The 17,031-nt window shown below is 34.7% G+C and overlaps 1 protein-coding gene across 4 annotated transcripts in view; it reads right to left on the reverse strand.

Moving 5' to 3' along the window:
* Positions 1 to 323: 323 nt before the first annotated feature.
* The window catches only part of LOC111510310 (putative inorganic phosphate cotransporter), a 103,693-nt gene continuing 86,985 nt past the window's right edge, over positions 324 to 17,031 (reverse strand). For all 4 annotated transcript variants that reach the window (XM_074180772.1, XM_074180773.1, XM_074180774.1 and 1 more), the window contains 4 exons: positions 11,005 to 11,154; positions 5,870 to 6,002; positions 2,016 to 2,260; positions 324 to 531 (listed from right to left, as the gene is read on the reverse strand). In XM_074180772.1, coding sequence (XP_074036873.1) covers positions 334 to 531; positions 2,016 to 2,260; positions 5,870 to 6,002; positions 11,005 to 11,154 — 726 coding nt within the window. In that variant the 3' untranslated portion in view covers positions 324 to 333. The remainder of the gene's footprint in view (positions 532 to 2,015; positions 2,261 to 5,869; positions 6,003 to 11,004; positions 11,155 to 17,031) is intronic.

The raw sequence follows: 17,031 nt of genomic DNA on the forward strand, positions 1-17,031 counted from the left end.
TCTCAATTTTGAAGACCACATACTGTTTATGAATATTTTATACTACTGGTTGGGAGATTTGTTCCTGATTTATTAGGCACGCACATCCTGAAAATGCAAGTATTGATGAAGGATATCTGAATTTATGTTAACACAGGTACCAAGAACAAGTATCTATGGTATAAAAAAGGATAGATTTGTTAGTATGATTAGTTCGGTCTTCCTCTTGTAGATGATCACTTGATGATCGAAACACGTGTACAGGTGTTAAAATAAAGGTTAAGTGTTGGGAAAAAAATCCGGTAATATACACTTGTAATGTTGATAGACTGAATGAAACCACATTGAAAATAATCAAGTATTTATTATAGTCGACATTTTTCGAATCGGAATATCACGTACAGAATCAGTTTTGTCGTCTTTCTTCGGTTTTTCGTCAACATCGTTCCACCACTGAACTGTTCCAGCAGCAAACATCACATAAAATGCACTTGACGCTAAATACCAAACAGCTGAAGTTACGAAAATTATCCTCCATAATGATTTGTCAGTCTGAAATAAAAATAAATATTGGATCATGATCATGGTAGTAGTTAGTTAGTATTATCAGCAACTTAGGATAAGGAGGTTATCAATTCGACATTTAAGAATGTAACATCTATGTCAAATATACAATAATTGTATAAGTGTATTTCAGTATGTATATTCATATGTATGTTTGTACACGAATTTTTGGATGGTCGGATTGTGACTATTGTTTATAATAGCTTACATTTACTTCGCCTTCAGGAACGTTTCAAGTTTCGTCAGAATTGGTTCAATATTTTTCCAAATATATTCAAGTGTGACACACGGCTCATTCAGATATAGTGTCAAAGAAAAAATATCTTGAAACCTTTGCAAAAATCTAATGCATGTTACAAAAAATTTAAATGACCAAAATCAATCCCACTTCAGGGTAGAAATCACCAATGAGAACTAAAAAATGAAAATTGTCAAGCCATCCGATACGAGCTACATAAAAATTATGAAATGTGGAGTAATAAAAATATCACTTCGTACTTCATTCATCAAAATGATTCATAAAAATTTTTCTAATCTTTTAATAGCGAATGTCAATTCTAAATACTTTAGATTTAAGCTGATTCTGATTTTTGTTTTGTATATGTACTATGAAGACTTCTGGTTAGCATATTGAAAACAAAAATTAATCGACATAGAAAATGGGAAAACTCTGTAACCGATTGTGTTCTGATGACATACGAAAAATGTAACCATTGAAATGCTTTTGCGAATTTTACACTGTCAGAAAGTGTTGAATCAGTAGAGGTCAGTTCTTCATTTCAAAAAGACTGAACTGTTGGCTAAAGTGACTATATATACACTGTACTTCATCTCATGTTCATTTTCAGTTCTGATGTTTGGGAGCAGCAGATCTGTTAGACAATGTGGTTTATCCCTGCTAACAATTAATTGGTAAGTAACATGCTTCATGCATAAAATCCCTGAAATGGGGCAACCCTGGTAGATTCTGACAGAAATTTGATATTCCGTATTTGTTTGACAAAGTCAATTATGGGTTCTGATCTGATGAAACTCAAATTCTCACTAGTATCAGAACCAACTCCAGGTATTCAATGTTTAGCCTGAAAATGAGAACAGTACTATGACATAATCGTCACAGTAAATCATAGTTTTATCTTCGTGAAAGCTTCTGGCGCAGTATGAACTCCAAAAATACTCAGTTATTACTCACAAGAGAGTGAAAACTCAAAGTAACTGATTGAAGGAGTTACGAAATAATGAATGTATTACATGAAAAAAAATCCTCAGATTCAATGATATCTCAGAGAGGAGAAGATAAACCTAATATTTTTCATCATCGATACCTACTGCAATTAGTTTTGTGGATATCTATCGTACTCATGTATGTTTATCATTATATCATCATTGTTATATTACCACTCACTATAGCTTTTTTACTATTAGCATTATTTTGAGTCATCTTCCATAAACTTTCTGTATTTTTCACTTACCTCATCAGTTAATATCACCTGTACAAGGAGAGGAGCCAGAATTGCAAATACATTTCCTGAAGAATTGCCTAAAGCTACCAAAATGCCGGCATATTTTGGAGAAAGATCGATGTGATTCACATTGAATCCAGCATTTATTCCCGCATTTGAAGCAATCGCCACTATCAACATCGTAACAGATAAAGCTCTTGCATCATCCGGTAGAAAACTAAGGATCATTAGTGCTGCAGCTGGTATAACACTTGCTGAAACAATAAGTGTGAGATGTATTTGTCTAATGGACACTTCTATCAACATATATTCAAGGAACCACTAGAGAAATCCCTTGAAATTCTTTTGAGGTTAGGTTTATATTCATTTGTGAGAATTTAACTTTTGCGAATAATATTTTGGTGATTTTATTGACGACGTGAAACAAAATGGAACAATGAATATGGTTTTCGTCAAAAAGTTTTTGATCTACCAAATTAATCCCAAACAATGAATGATGTAATTAATTATTCATTATGAAGCTATATAATATGCATATTAGAAGAAAAAAACTAATAAAGTACATTGTATGATTTTCATTATATAGTGGAAATCATACAAATTAGTTTTTTAATATGAATTTTCATCAAGTATCAGCCAGTTCTGTTCTATTATTGAAGAAAGCTACTATCGGCTTTTTGGCCTTGTGGTATTTTAAATTACTTCTAAAGTGTTCCATTTTAAATCAGAACATTTGGTTTTTCAACCAATGTTTGAAAGAAGTGTTCCAGAGATTCGTCCGGTTGAATACCAATAACATAAGTTACGCTGCATTATAATGAAAATAATATAATAAACTGTATTAAGTCGTTTTTAATATGGATTTTCATCAAGTATCGCCCAGTTCAATTCAATCATATTAGAAGAAATAGTGCTTCTCCCATGGACCAGCTGTTTATGATATTATAGTTAGGTGCTGGTCATCTTCAATAAACTGCAGATATAATAAATATCCATGAATCCACTGCTTTTAAATTTATTGAAACAGTTTCTAGGGTTACTACAAGGTTAACAAAGTGGGCCGAGTTGGACACTCTTATAGATGAAAATTGATAGCTGTGTCTGAGGTTTACATCTTATGACAAACTTAATAATGAACACCGCATATTGATATCTATCATAGTTTCTGAGTTACAGCATGTTTTTCGAAAATATGCATTTTCTGAAAATTGCTATAACTTTTTTCGTGTCAAAAACATGTAAGAAACTTGTTTTTTCAAATGAGAAATTAATGAAAATTATTTGGCTACCATAAATAGGTTGTGTCGCAATCTTGCAAAAATGTCTCAAGAAGGTTGTCTTTTTTCTGGATATATCTAGTGATATGAATTGCTTGCTGCTTCTGCATCTTCCCCGGTTTGTATGAAACAGACTACCATATCCTATTTTTCATAATTCTCATACTTCATCTTTACTTCTTGCATTATAAATTAACAGCTACCAGTAAAGATTTGCATTCTGTTTCATCACAGCATCGTCCAAAACCTACTTGATCAAAGTGTGCGTTTCAAAGTCATCAGTTTTCATCTATCTAGGAGTTTCCCTTTAAAAGCGTCCAGTTTGGCCCACTCCGTACAACAACTTTTTTACAACATTGGGTCACAATTTCAAAATAACGTTTAGGTAGGCCAAATATTATCAGAGAGGAATGCTGGGACGATTTAACTGTTTTGTGAGACTACAGTCATAAATAATTTGGCATTCATGATCTAGAGACTTATTACATCATTCCCAACAAATTTTATAACAAAAGATGTTCTCCGTAACATTGATTCGAATGCATCTATTCAAAGCACGTTCTCATCAACAGAATGAAAAAACTCTCATCAACAGAATGAAAAAATTCAAAAAATCTGTTTTAAATCTGTTTTTGCATTAACCAGCTGTCGCACCCCTACGAACGATAACCCCCAGAAGTCGAAACTTGTGCGAGCTAGGGATTAACGAGGTCTTACCTTTTAACGTGTGATTCCTAATACGGGTTGGACGATAGCAAGTGAAAATCGAGCGTTCAGCCTAGGGCTTGAACCACCGACCGACACGGCAGTAAATTCAAGTAGGTGAACAAAGCTCCCACGTCAAACCGACCGACTAACCATTTTCTTACATAATGGGGGGCATCAAATCAATTCCTAGTCCCTAATGTTATTTGCTACCCATATGATACCTAATCATTACGTGTTTTCTACCTGCAATTGCTTTCAAACCAAAGATGGAGGCGTTGAAAGTTAATTTCACTTCACTGGAATGATATTTTACACGAATCTGCTCAAAAACATGTAGTATATGAATTTTGTCATTAGTATTCAACACATAACATTTTCAGAAATATTTCAAAATTTAGATTTTTTCCATTCAAGAGACAAATTAGATTCTCATTGAGAGGCAGAATTTCCAATGGACTTGGACAGAATTTCAATTGAAGGTATTATCAATGATCACCAAATCGATTTGGTGTTGGAGAAAAAAACTCCAGTAATATTTAATATGAAAGATACTCTCACATTAATAAATAGTTACGTCTTCACCTAAGCACCAGGCAGTGAAATTTAGTTGTCTTGATTACTTTACTTATTTTCTAACAATGATTCTGAAATGGCATCGATATGTGGTACTGTGTGTTTTTATCGTGGATATTTTTCCAAATATGTATAACCAAGAAGGAACTACAAAAAAAATATTTTTCTTTCCGAAAGACCAGTGACGTATGTTTCAAGTGTATAAATAAAATGGCTTTGGTTCGGAACCACAGATACTCTTGAGAGTCAGTAATATTGAATGGTACTAGTATTTTTGAAGTATTTCTTGTTTGAGTATTCACTCTTTCAGATTTGAGAAATGAATTATGTAATGCCTCTTCAAATTATTCATCAAAACATTCAACCCTTTACACCGTCATGAAGTATTAATGTTGTTTTGAATTACTTTTCTGTGTGTAGCAAGTTTTATATTTGAATGATGAACATAGTAATTTTACTCAGTATGTGAAGCATGATTTCACTCAACATATGATTTCAAGATTACTGAAATTTGCCCCCACAACATCAAAGGTGCCGACTTTACTTTTGCATCTGTGTAGTTCCGATATTCTGTTCTCTGAGTGTCATCTGCTTCATGAACAATTTATCAACAATCCAAAGTCTACTCGAACTCATAACACATTCATTTTTCAATGAACACACATGTTCATTAGGGGAAAATGAACAAATCAACATAAACCGTAATCACAGTGTAACGATGAATAAATATTCCTCACAAAAACAGAAAACATGAATATGAATAATGAATTCAAAGTAGTCACCAGCATCTTATAAAAATCCTCAAGTTTCTAGCATAATCAACATTTTTCAGACTTCATCATGTTTGACTTCATTGTCATCAGGGTTGTAAAAGAACCTCACTTCTGCCTCCGTAAGTGAAGAATCTCCGTATGAGACGAACCTCCACATCCACCTCCGCATGTATTTAAACGAAGTTTCAACATAGTTTTTTATGAAATAGCGTACCAAATGAGGAGAAACAGATACGCTGCAGGTTTTCAAATTTGTAAAACGTTAGGAAAGTAAAAATATACATATTTCCAATCGAATAATTTTTCAGGGAGTTCAAGAAAGATAGGTATATGAGAAAATATTCAACCATTAATTTCATTTGTATGTAGCTCTGTTACAAAACTGATTTTTATATATCACTTGATGATATGGAAACCATCAGATTTTTGATTGAATGCTAGTCTTATCTAGAATAGTTTTTTTTCTCGTCTACAAATTGGTATAATTAGATAACTGTGATTAACAAAACAAACCAATCGATTGTGAACTTACCAGATGCTGTGAAAATCTTTCTTGTAGTTGATATAGAAAATATTGCCTTATTTATGACGTAGTCAGCCAAAACCCCACATATACCAGTTATGAAGAAGAAGCCCAGGTAAGGTGCAGCAGATAAAAGACCGTTCTGTAAAAAAGTTGATAACATGACTTCCAAATCTCATTTTCCAATCCAATAATGAATCCTCAAAAATGACATCTCCCAAAAAAATGATCTTATTATGTATAACTATATTTATTTGATCAAGGACATCTTTAGCATCATTACAACATATTTCGTTATTGGCCTAAGAAGTAGCCATTGATTTTCAAATATTTTCAATTGATCGAATTTGTGTAGTTGGACCTCTGAATTCCTTCTTCACTATTCAAAGTCAATTTGATGATCGCCAGAAGACTCAATCCGCGGGTATCAAAGATAATCGGGGATTAGCAAGGCAGTACGATGCAAAGCCAAACTTCAGTATCGATCACTGGAATTATTTCTCTGTATTCCTCGGCAGCTTTCAATGAAATATAACTTTTTGAAACTACATCTTAAAACCAAAGCATTTCAAATCCAGACAGCGATGTTTCGATCGGCCATTTGTCTGGTCTTGCTGGGCTCAACTGTCCTTAAAAAACAACCCGAGTAAGTAAAGGTAAATAAATTGATGGATGTAGCCGTTACTACGTGGTAGAAAATCATAATGAAGGAAAAAGAATTGAAACTTTCTATGTTTTTACAACTTTTATTTTTAACTAACGTTACTGCAGTTTCATCCTATAAGGACATTTTCAAACTTTTTCAATAAACTAACAATGGTTTATAACATAACCCTTTTTATAGCACCCCTGTAGGTAATAATAAAGGTACTTGACTTGATTGAGTACCTGAATTCACAATTTACAATGCGGATGTGCTAATTTGAAAAACGGTGAGTAAACTAAATCGATTTGATCGTTCAACGGGTTGCACCCGCAATGTTTATGCTTGTGAATTTTCAAGGATTCTAAATGAATGAGTTTGTAACTCTTCCTTGCATAATGCCAAGGAATGATTTGAAAACGTTGAATCATTTTTTCCTAGTCTGAAGGACCTTTCATGTTCAGCATACCGTTTTTGGAAATTTCGATCACATTGCCCCACATAAACACTATTACACTCCGGACACTTAAGCTTATAAACTCCAGATTTCTCCAACTTGTCCACCTTATCTTTGGCATTGAAACGGAAATCAGATAACCTGGCAGGTGGTCTGAATGCCACTTCCACATAGTTTTTTCTCAAGAAACCCACAATTTTCTCCAAAATATGTTAGAGTAACCCATTTCTTGATTTCTGGTCGTTTGACCTGAGGGTATATTAATCTGTAAGTGAATTTACCATGGATGTTCTACGTACATGGAATTTACGGCTTTGTTTTCTGACTAACGTCTAGATACTAATATCTGTGTTGAAACCATCATTATGACCTATCTGTGTAATTATATCAATTTCGCTAGCTAGATTATTAGCAGACAAAGGCAGTGAGAATGCTCTGTGCAACATTGAATTATAGGTTGGTAATTTATGACTGTCTGGATGGAAATAATCGCTTGGGATGGTAATGTCTGTATAGCTAGGTTTTCTGAAAACATTGACCTCAAATTTATTCTGGTTGTGTGCAATGATCAAGTCTAAGAAATTTATCAGTTTCTCTATCTCCGTTTCAAATTAGCACACTCATACTGTAAATTGTAAATTCAGGCACTCAATCAAGGCAAGTACCTCTATTATTACCTACAGGGGTGATATAAAAAGGGTAATGTAATAAACCATTGTTAGTTTAATTTATATATAAGCTTGAAAATGTCTTTATTGGATGAAACTGCAGTAACGTTAGTTAGAAATAAAAATGGTAAAAAACATAGAAAGTTTCAATTCTCTTTCCTTCATGAAGATAAATACATTCTTTCTCACGAAGATATCATTGATGAAATTGACAGAAGATTCAATCATCAACGAATATCAAAGATGAAGATAAACGTAGCTTCCCAACACGGTCTCTATTGAAAACACTTGCCACACCAGAAACTGTCTCTCTGTAGACAGTTTTTTGCTCTGGTGAGAAAGAAATTTTTTAAAGATCCATTTTACATCAGAGGTTACAAATTCTACCTATCGAGTCAACACGGTCTGTTGCAAAGCCAAGTTTCGACATCGACCTACGGCCGATATTGGTATTTTGTCTCACTGGGAGGCAAAAGGTTAAAACTAGAGTCTAGAGGTGAAGCATTCGTGATCAAACCACAGAAAGCGGTTTTCCGACCAATTAACCAGCACCATTCATGAAACATATGGCGGGTCGAAACTGTCTTGTGTTGGATCATGAATGCTTCGTTTTTGGGATCTGGTTTCAACAAATTGCTCTACAGTAAAAGTAATAAGGATGATCTTGCTCAGCGGTTGTTTTCGAAGCTTGACTTCACAACAGATTGCTTCAGGAAGCCTCGTTCATATTTAATATTTGTGAGTTGAGTTTTCTGTCCTGTAGGTGGCATCTTTGTAAGATAGGATGTCATTGCCTTCGCTCACTCATGCTTTTCCTGAAAGGACAGTTCAACAGAAGCATGCGTAGTTCAGCCTAGCACCACTGCTAAGACCTATGGTGAGTCGGAACAATGCCGTCTGGTTTTGGATTACAAATGTTTCGTTTTTGGTTCTGGTTATTTTCTCAAAGATTTCTTGGTTGAAGAAGCATTTATGTATAATTTTCATATCTAATATATTGTCATAATGCTACAACCGTTTCCATTCGGAATTTTTCATTTAATTCGATAAGAATTTGATATGACGATCTTTGGAAAATATGTTTTGTGAAGGACTCAATATTTTTTACTGCTTTTTGGATATATAACCTTCCAAAATCTGAAAATTGAAAGTTAAATCAAAAGAGAATCTGCTGAAGTATAATAAAGGTTAAACTGAAAAATTCACCACGAAAATTTACTGCGTAATATACACTACTGAAGAATCCAATATATCAGTAACTTGTCGTAACTATTAATAAATTTTGCCTACAAATAAAAAACAAATTGAAAAAATTATATATCAGTGAAGAATATTACTGGAGTTTTTTCCCCAACACCAAACCGTTATTTCAACACCTCGATACGTGTTTCGATCACCAAGTGATCATCTTCACGAGTAAGATCAAACCAGTTTGACGATCAAACCCGTTTGATCTTCCTCTTGGAGATGATCACTTGGTGATCGAAACACGTGTCGAGGTGGTGAAATAACGGTTTTGTGATGGGAAAAACTCCAGTAATATTCATTACTACACCAAAGGTTACAAACAGTGCATCACAAATATATATCAGTACTCAACTTTCTTTAGTGGTCGTTTCGGATAACAATCCTTTTCAGTTTTCACTGCAATTTACTATGAAACTCTCGCTTCAAACTATGATACATCCAATTCCTATTTCGAAATATCGACCACTAAAAGAAGCTGAGTAATAATTTTCAATGTTTTCAATTGATTTTTTTCAATTTGTAGACAAAATTTATGAATACGACAAGTTACTGACTGATTGGATTCAGTGGTGTATATTACGCAGTAACTTTTTGGGGTGAACTTTCCAATTTACTGTAGCATAGAAAAAATGTTTTCAGTTGTAGGATTCAACTTGACGCAATAACAGAATAATTATATGAAGTCCAGAGATAAAAAATTATCGATCTTGTTGAGCAAGAAATGTCATCAAAAGATAGCCACTATGTTGAGAGGTAGTTTGAAAAACTACCTCTCAACTCAAAACTGGGACCTCTTGAGAAGACCAAAACAATTTGATCATTTTCATTAAAAAAAATGATGAATATTCATTAGAACTATTTTGAATGCCATGTGGCTATGAAAACTTGAGCAGAGCATAAATAGTAATGTTCTAGATTAGATTGTTGGGAGCTAGCTCATGACCTGATTCACTGCAACCGTTTCATATCCATTTTGGTGCTCATTGGTCATCAGAGCTCATTGTCTAGCTTGATGCTTTGATAGAACTCCATAGCCTTGACACTGACTCCTTCATATAGCTGGCAACCTCTGGTTTTTCTTCCCCGGATCTTGCGTATCTCAGCCTTGCTATCGCTTCGCATTCACAGAGCACATGCAGTACGTTTTCTTCCTCTTCTTGACAGAACTTGTATTGGGTTACTTCTGTTAGACCCATGTTGCTCATATATTTCCTGAGCCGGCTGTGTCCCGTTAGTAGACCCACCACTACCCTTATAACCTTACGGTTGTGGTTTAGTAGGTCTTCCGTGAATCTGAGCGATGGTTTTTGTATGAACTCTTTCACCTGCCTCATTCCTGGGAGTTCATTACATCAATCTATCGATTCGGATTGCATCCATGAGTTTATGGATGTCTTTATACATGTTTTTGCTACCCTGCAGAAAGGTTCTGGGCCAATCATAGCCTTGGATGCGCCTTCACGGGCTAGAACATCGGCCTCCTCATTGCCCTTATGACCCTCATGTCTGGGTACCCAAGCAACAATGACCCTATTTTGGGTACTTAGCTCCTTGAGTGTGCTCAGACAGCTCCCACCAGTCTTGTGAAGACTTTAGTAATGTTCTGAGGAGGCATTGATGTGATTTACATAGAAAACTCGTGAAATCATCATTAAGCAATTATACCTGGTCGGGGTGATTCATGAAATCGCAAGTTGAATAAAACTATGGTTATGCGGGTTGAGTAGCCGTGTGCCAATGGAGAGATTGTCTCCAAACGTTTCGCCAATAGTTGCGATAGGCATCTTCAGCGGTAGTTGCGTCAGTATAACCTCTTCATTAACAAGTCTACTAAGTAAGAAGTCGCAATACATTGCTTCCAAAATCTCCATTGGACCACAATCACCTAGCCTGAATAACATAATTCCCATTCCAGTGGGGGATTCGTTAATTTTCAGTTTTTTGCAATAACTGTTTGTAATGATAGTTTATTCTTCAGTGTAGGTGATATTTGATGTATAAGTAATAACAGGAGTTCGAATGAACAGAAAGAGTTGAGATAGTAAAAGTGTAGATAAAGAAAATACTTATCCCTTTTATACAATATCTCTACTTTTATAATAGGAGGAGTGTTTCAAAAAATGCTCACACTTTTTATGTCAAACTTCATCACTTTGTTCATATAATTCGGGATTTGAGTAATCAATGTAGTGTAGCCCCATGTTTGTCCAATATGCGTAATAACAATTGCCCATACAGGTAATGATGTGAGTATTGCTTTCCATGGTGCAGGAGTTTTCTGAAATTAATAAAATAAAATCAATATAGATCAATTATTGAAATGAAAATTAGTCGAAATTAAATCTTTGAGCTCATCCACGGGTTTCATGAACATTCAATTTTAAAAAATGATGGTAAAATACCACTCCATTGAAAATTCATGTTTTCATTCACTTTATTCTTTTTCACACATGTGTCTTCGATTAATTTTCCAGAACAGTTCACTTTTGAGACTTTTTATTTCTGGAAATCTAAAGATCAAAGTCAATAACGATCACCGTCTTCACAGAAATTAAATAACATTATTATCATGATATCTTTAATGAAGTTTCCCTGAGTTACCAAACAGTTGTGAAATTCTCCTTCTGTTCTCAGATCTCATTCCCAATGAAAACTGGAGTATAACTATTTCATGTCACCTTCAGCATATGATCACAAGGTGATGTTTACTTATTGATACTACAATACAAACAATTACAAAGTGACTATTGACCTATAAAACACACCGGGGTCACAAACAGGTTGAATAAAAACTGCAATCTATAAGCATGACGAAATTATTATTCAATTCACAGCAGTGTAAAACAAGTATTATTAACTTTTTTTGGTTCCTACTGAAATGAATATGTAATATACATGAAAATGTTATTGTACATAAGAATCTTTGTTTTCATAATTGGATACTAAAATAAATAATCAAAATGATTCCGTCAACATTAGTTGAATGTGAAAAGGAACTTGTTAGACGAACTCTATAAAATAAATTGTACCCATTACTTAACAATTACTGAGGCGAAAAGGTGGAAAGGAAAATGAAAATATGAGCTGAATTTTTGGATATCTTTCATTTTTATCATTACTTTGCCATTTCTAATGTAGATTCAAAATATCGATGGCTGAGAGGACAAATATTGTATGTCCATTTTTGTCGAAAATGAGATATTATGATCATTGTTTCGTTCGAAGTGAAATCTTTATGATGTCCTAATATTGTACGTCCACTTGAAAGTTATTAAGATAGCAATCAAGACATGTCCAGTAGAAAAACATAATCATAGTGCACAAATGCACTATGTCACATTCAATATTTGGGCACTTATCTGCATTCTAACAAAAAATCGCATTTATTAAAATCTGAAGAAATTAACTTCAAGAGCCAGTCTCGAATATACCTACGCAGTAGGTTGAATGGACTGACGCCTATCAGAAAACAACTACTCCCCTGGCTAATACCACGAAGGGCGTTGAATTATATCCGACAGGCGTCAGTGCAGGAATCTTCACAGAAAATTTCCTGCATATGTAATTGGTAATACAACTGAAAGAGTCGACCATCAATTTTGGAACGGACACACTTGCAGACCGGTTTCGGGCTCATTAGCCACTCATCAGTGCCACTCATATCCAAAATTTTAAATTATTAAACTTGTTGTTTGACCGGATACCAATAAGTGCTTTTGTTGTATTGTTTGTTGGGTGGGGTTGAATGGTTAGGTTTCCCAAATGTAAATCCATCAAGCATTCTATTTGAGTATGATGTTACAAATGAAGGTTTTTCGACATTTAACATTCAAGAAGGTACTAATAAAAGAAGGAGGACACGAAAAACATTTGAATAGGTACGTAACGTACAAATTGTACCTCAGTATGGTAAAATCCTGCCAATTTCAAATGGTGAAAAAAGTACCTACTTTATTTACTACGCGAGAAAGTAATCCATAAAGACTGTAGAAACTTTGTGGAGGCGTTACCTACATCTGAAGCAGTTAGAGATTTTGTACCAGGTGAATCTGATTATCTCAACTATGTTTCAACTTATTGTTGAATCAATAAAAAATATTTCAGTTACTATAATCATTTTCGGGAAAGAAAGTTTTTGGCTTTCTACTACTCCATCTTGATACAAAAAACAAGGATGAGGGAATCTTCCAAGGAAAGGAAGGAAGTAATCAATTTAAAATAAGTAACTCTCTACATGGATGTGTAGATCATGCAAAAAAGTAACTTTCAGACACAAACTGAAAGAAAGTCCTCCTGAAACAGCTACTTTCATGTAAACATTGAATTACACGAAAGAAAAAATTCTTTCGAAACAAATACTTCTATATGAATACTGAATTATACAGAAGATACTTTTCTCTACTCAATTTGTATTTCAAACATTCGTTGTGGAATAAAAATCAGATATCATTCACATGAGTTCTACTTTAAATGAATGGTAATAAATTGCACTTACATGGAACACTGTGACCCTCACTGGTATACACCGATGTTTCGCCTTAAGACACTTGCCACAAGGCTCATCAGTATCAAATTGGATAACATTATAGAAAATACACACAGTTCATTCATGAATTACGATTTTTAATGTCACGAAATAAGCTTGATCTGCTTATGTCAACGATGACATCGTACTGTCATTCATTCACCTATTTGATTTGATTTAATCTTATTTCAATTGAAGGGGTTATATTTTTAGGAGTGATTAATTTTTGGGAAAGAAAGTTTTTGGCTTTCTACTACTCCATCTTGATACAAAAAATAAGGATGAGGGAATCTTCCAAGGAAAGAAAGAAAGTAATCAATTTTACAATAAGTAACTCTATACATGGATGTGTAGATCATGCAAAGAAGTAACTTTCAGACACAAACTGAAAGAAAGTCCTCCTGAAAGATTCCGTCATCCTTGTTTTTTGTATCAAGATGGAGTAGTAGAAAGCCAGAAACTTTCTTTCCCAAAAATTAATCACTCTTAAAAATATAACCCCTTCAATTCAATTAAAATTCCTCTTGGCTGGGATTAAATCAAATAGGTGAATAAATGACATTACGATGTCATCGATGACATAAGCAGATCAAGCTTATTCCGTGACATTAAAAATTGTAATTCATGAATGAACTGTGTGTATTTTCTATAATGTTATCTAATTTGGTACTGAAGAGCCTTGTGGCAAATGTCTTAAGGCGAAACATCGGTGTATACCAGTGAGGGTGACAGTGTTCCATGTAAGTGCAACTTATTACCATTCATTTAAAGTAGAACTCATGTGAATGATATCTGATTTTTATTCCACAACGAATGTTTGAAATACAAACTGAGTAGAGAAAAGTATCTTCTGTATAATTCAGTGTCCATGTAGAAGTATTTGTTTCGAAATAATTTTTTCTTTCGTGTAATTCAACGTTTATATGAAAGTAGCTGTTTCAGGAGGACTTTCTTTCCGTTTGTGTCTGAAAGTTACTTTTTTGCATGATCTACACATCCATGTATAGAGTTACTTATTTTAAATTGATTACTTCCTTCCTTTCCTTGGAAGATTCCCTCATCCTTGTTTTTTGTATCAAGATGGAGTAGTAGAAAGCTAAAAACTTTCTTTTCCAAAAATTAATCACTCCTAAAAATATAACCCCTTCAATTCAAATAATTTTCGATTTTGGCATTATTTATTCAATAGCGTAACATTTTATTGTGGACAATAAGAATAAGGATATTCAATATATGATACTATATGTCCGTAACCTAAGTTACAATTATTGTATGTCTAAGTGATCGGTTACCGTTATTCAGTTAAATGACAGAAATTTGGTGAATATTAGCACTAACGGAAACAAAAATCTGAAAACTAACGAGAGAAAAGTTGTAAGACGAAATGAATTACTATTGCAGTACTAAAACAAACTAGGCAGGCTTGCCGCAGTGAGCTCAACTTTTAAATCGATTTAACTCAAAACTACCTTTTTGGACATACAAAATTTGTCCTTTTACCTATCGATATGTTTGAAAATTTTGAACGCACTTGTAAAGAATTATAAAAATACTGTCATCAGCTATCAGTTTCGTGTATTGGTTATCGAGGTATTTATGTGAACGATGCATAGTAGGGATTCCAAGACTGAACCTTGAGGTTAAGGCGGGTTGGCTGTCTAATCTTTCACTGCCTGAACCACTGTGCTGTAAACTTAGATCAGGTCAACAGAGGATATGGATGTCGAGTTTACGACTCCAACTGACCTCACTTTAAATTTAATTCAGGAGCGAGTCTACAGAGGAGATGGATGTCGAGTTTACGACTACAATTGACCTTCCTGTAAATTTAGTTCAGGAGCGAGTCTACAGAGGAGGTGGATGTTGAGTTTACGACTTCAACGGACCTCCCTGTAAATTTAGTTCAGGAGCGAATCTACATAGGAGATGGATGTCGAGTTTACGACTCTAACTGACCTCACTTTAAATTTAATTCAGGAGCGAGTCTACAGAGGAGATGGATGTCGAGTTTACGACTACAATTGACCTTCCTGTAAATTTAGTTCAGGAGCGAGTCTACAGAGGAGGTGGATGTTGAGTTTACGACTTCAACAGACCTCCCTGTAAATTTAGTTCAGGAGCGAATCCACATAGGAGATGGATGTCGAGTTTACGACTCCAACTGACCTCCCTGTGAATTTAGTTCAGGAGCGAGTCTACAGAAGAGATGGATGTCGAGCTTACGACTTCAACTGACCTCCTTGTAAATTTAGTTCAGGAGCGAGAGATTCTCAACTCCCCAACTCCTGATCCAACAAAGTAACCTTAAAAAAAGGTTTGGTGGTGCATCCAGGAAACGACTGAGTCATCTCTTCAAGAGCGGGGTTCCTTATAAAACCGCCTTACACCAAATTCTTGAGCGGCGTACGTCATATGAGATGGTTGTCATGGGTATCAAGGTGGGAATCTTGCAACTTGACAATCCGACAACTCATTACCAGAATTACCAGAGCATATACTCTGTGCCTGACCCGCCGGGGACCGAATCAGGTCTTTAGAGTTCGGCAGAGCCGTACTCTTACCATCTGACCACTCACCATACAAACTAATCGACTTCGTTAAGAAGTTTGGACCTAACTAACCTAACCTTGTGTTTATTCTGAATTGGAAATGACCGCTTGTCATTCATTGAAGCAAATCGCGACTTCTCATTAAGAAAATCTCTCACTCCATGGTGATTGTTTGTCTCACTCCAGGGTCTCGAGTAAGTCTGCAACGACACGCAACAGAGACTTTTTTTTGGAACAAAACCGACATGGTAGATGATTCAATTGGATCCTAAGTAGTGATTGATCCTATCGTTTACCAAACTTACCAATACTTTATTGAGTAGTGGTATAATAAAAGGAATCTGAAAAGGTCGAATGAGGTTTCAAAGAAGGAAAAAGTGATGGGCTGTAAAATCCACAACATTTTCAAAATGATACTGTTCACGTCATGAATATCAGTGCAGAAAAAAATTTCAAGAGCTAATGTTGTGTTTATGCTGAGACGTTGGGTGGTTATGTTACGTCCAAACCCGTGAGAGTTTATTGTGGCTCACACATATTCAAACTCTGATGAGTCTAGCTTATACGGTGATTGAGCTTTCGCGTGAAAAAGCAAGAGTGAAATTCTGCCAAACTGTGAAAACCTGATTCGTCTCACAGCGGAGCAGGCACAAAGTAGGTATGTGCTCTGCTGTTTCATTATTTTCCAAACATCGTCCTCCAAATATCTTAGTCTTGGGATGAAACAGGAACTAGAATGAAAGATTTTTCTGGTAAGTAGTTCTTAAGAAATGTTTTCATTCGTAATTCATATCTGCCGAATAAAGCAGTACTGGAAATGCCAAAAAGTTATTCTTCGAAATAAATTTGAGAGATTCATGTCAGAGATGCAGATATCTCTGGTTTTATTCAAAGCATTCAATAAAAAATTGTGTAATTGTTTTTTTTTTACATTTGTCAATCAATTATTTCTACCGTCATGTGATTACTTTCCCATTTTCGAAGTGCTCAAACCTCTCTAGATATTATGAATTAATTTTATGGTTAACAAGGTTTCTCTCATCTTTTCGAGTATACCTTGTAAACAGAAACAAACTCTCGA

The sequence above is a fragment of the Leptinotarsa decemlineata genome, unplaced genomic scaffold (genome assembly GCF_025532065.1).
Source record: "Leptinotarsa decemlineata unplaced genomic scaffold, Ldec_3_MD MMD2_tig00026299_RagTag_RagTag, whole genome shotgun sequence".
Classification (NCBI taxonomy): Eukaryota; Metazoa; Arthropoda; class Insecta; order Coleoptera; family Chrysomelidae; genus Leptinotarsa; species Leptinotarsa decemlineata.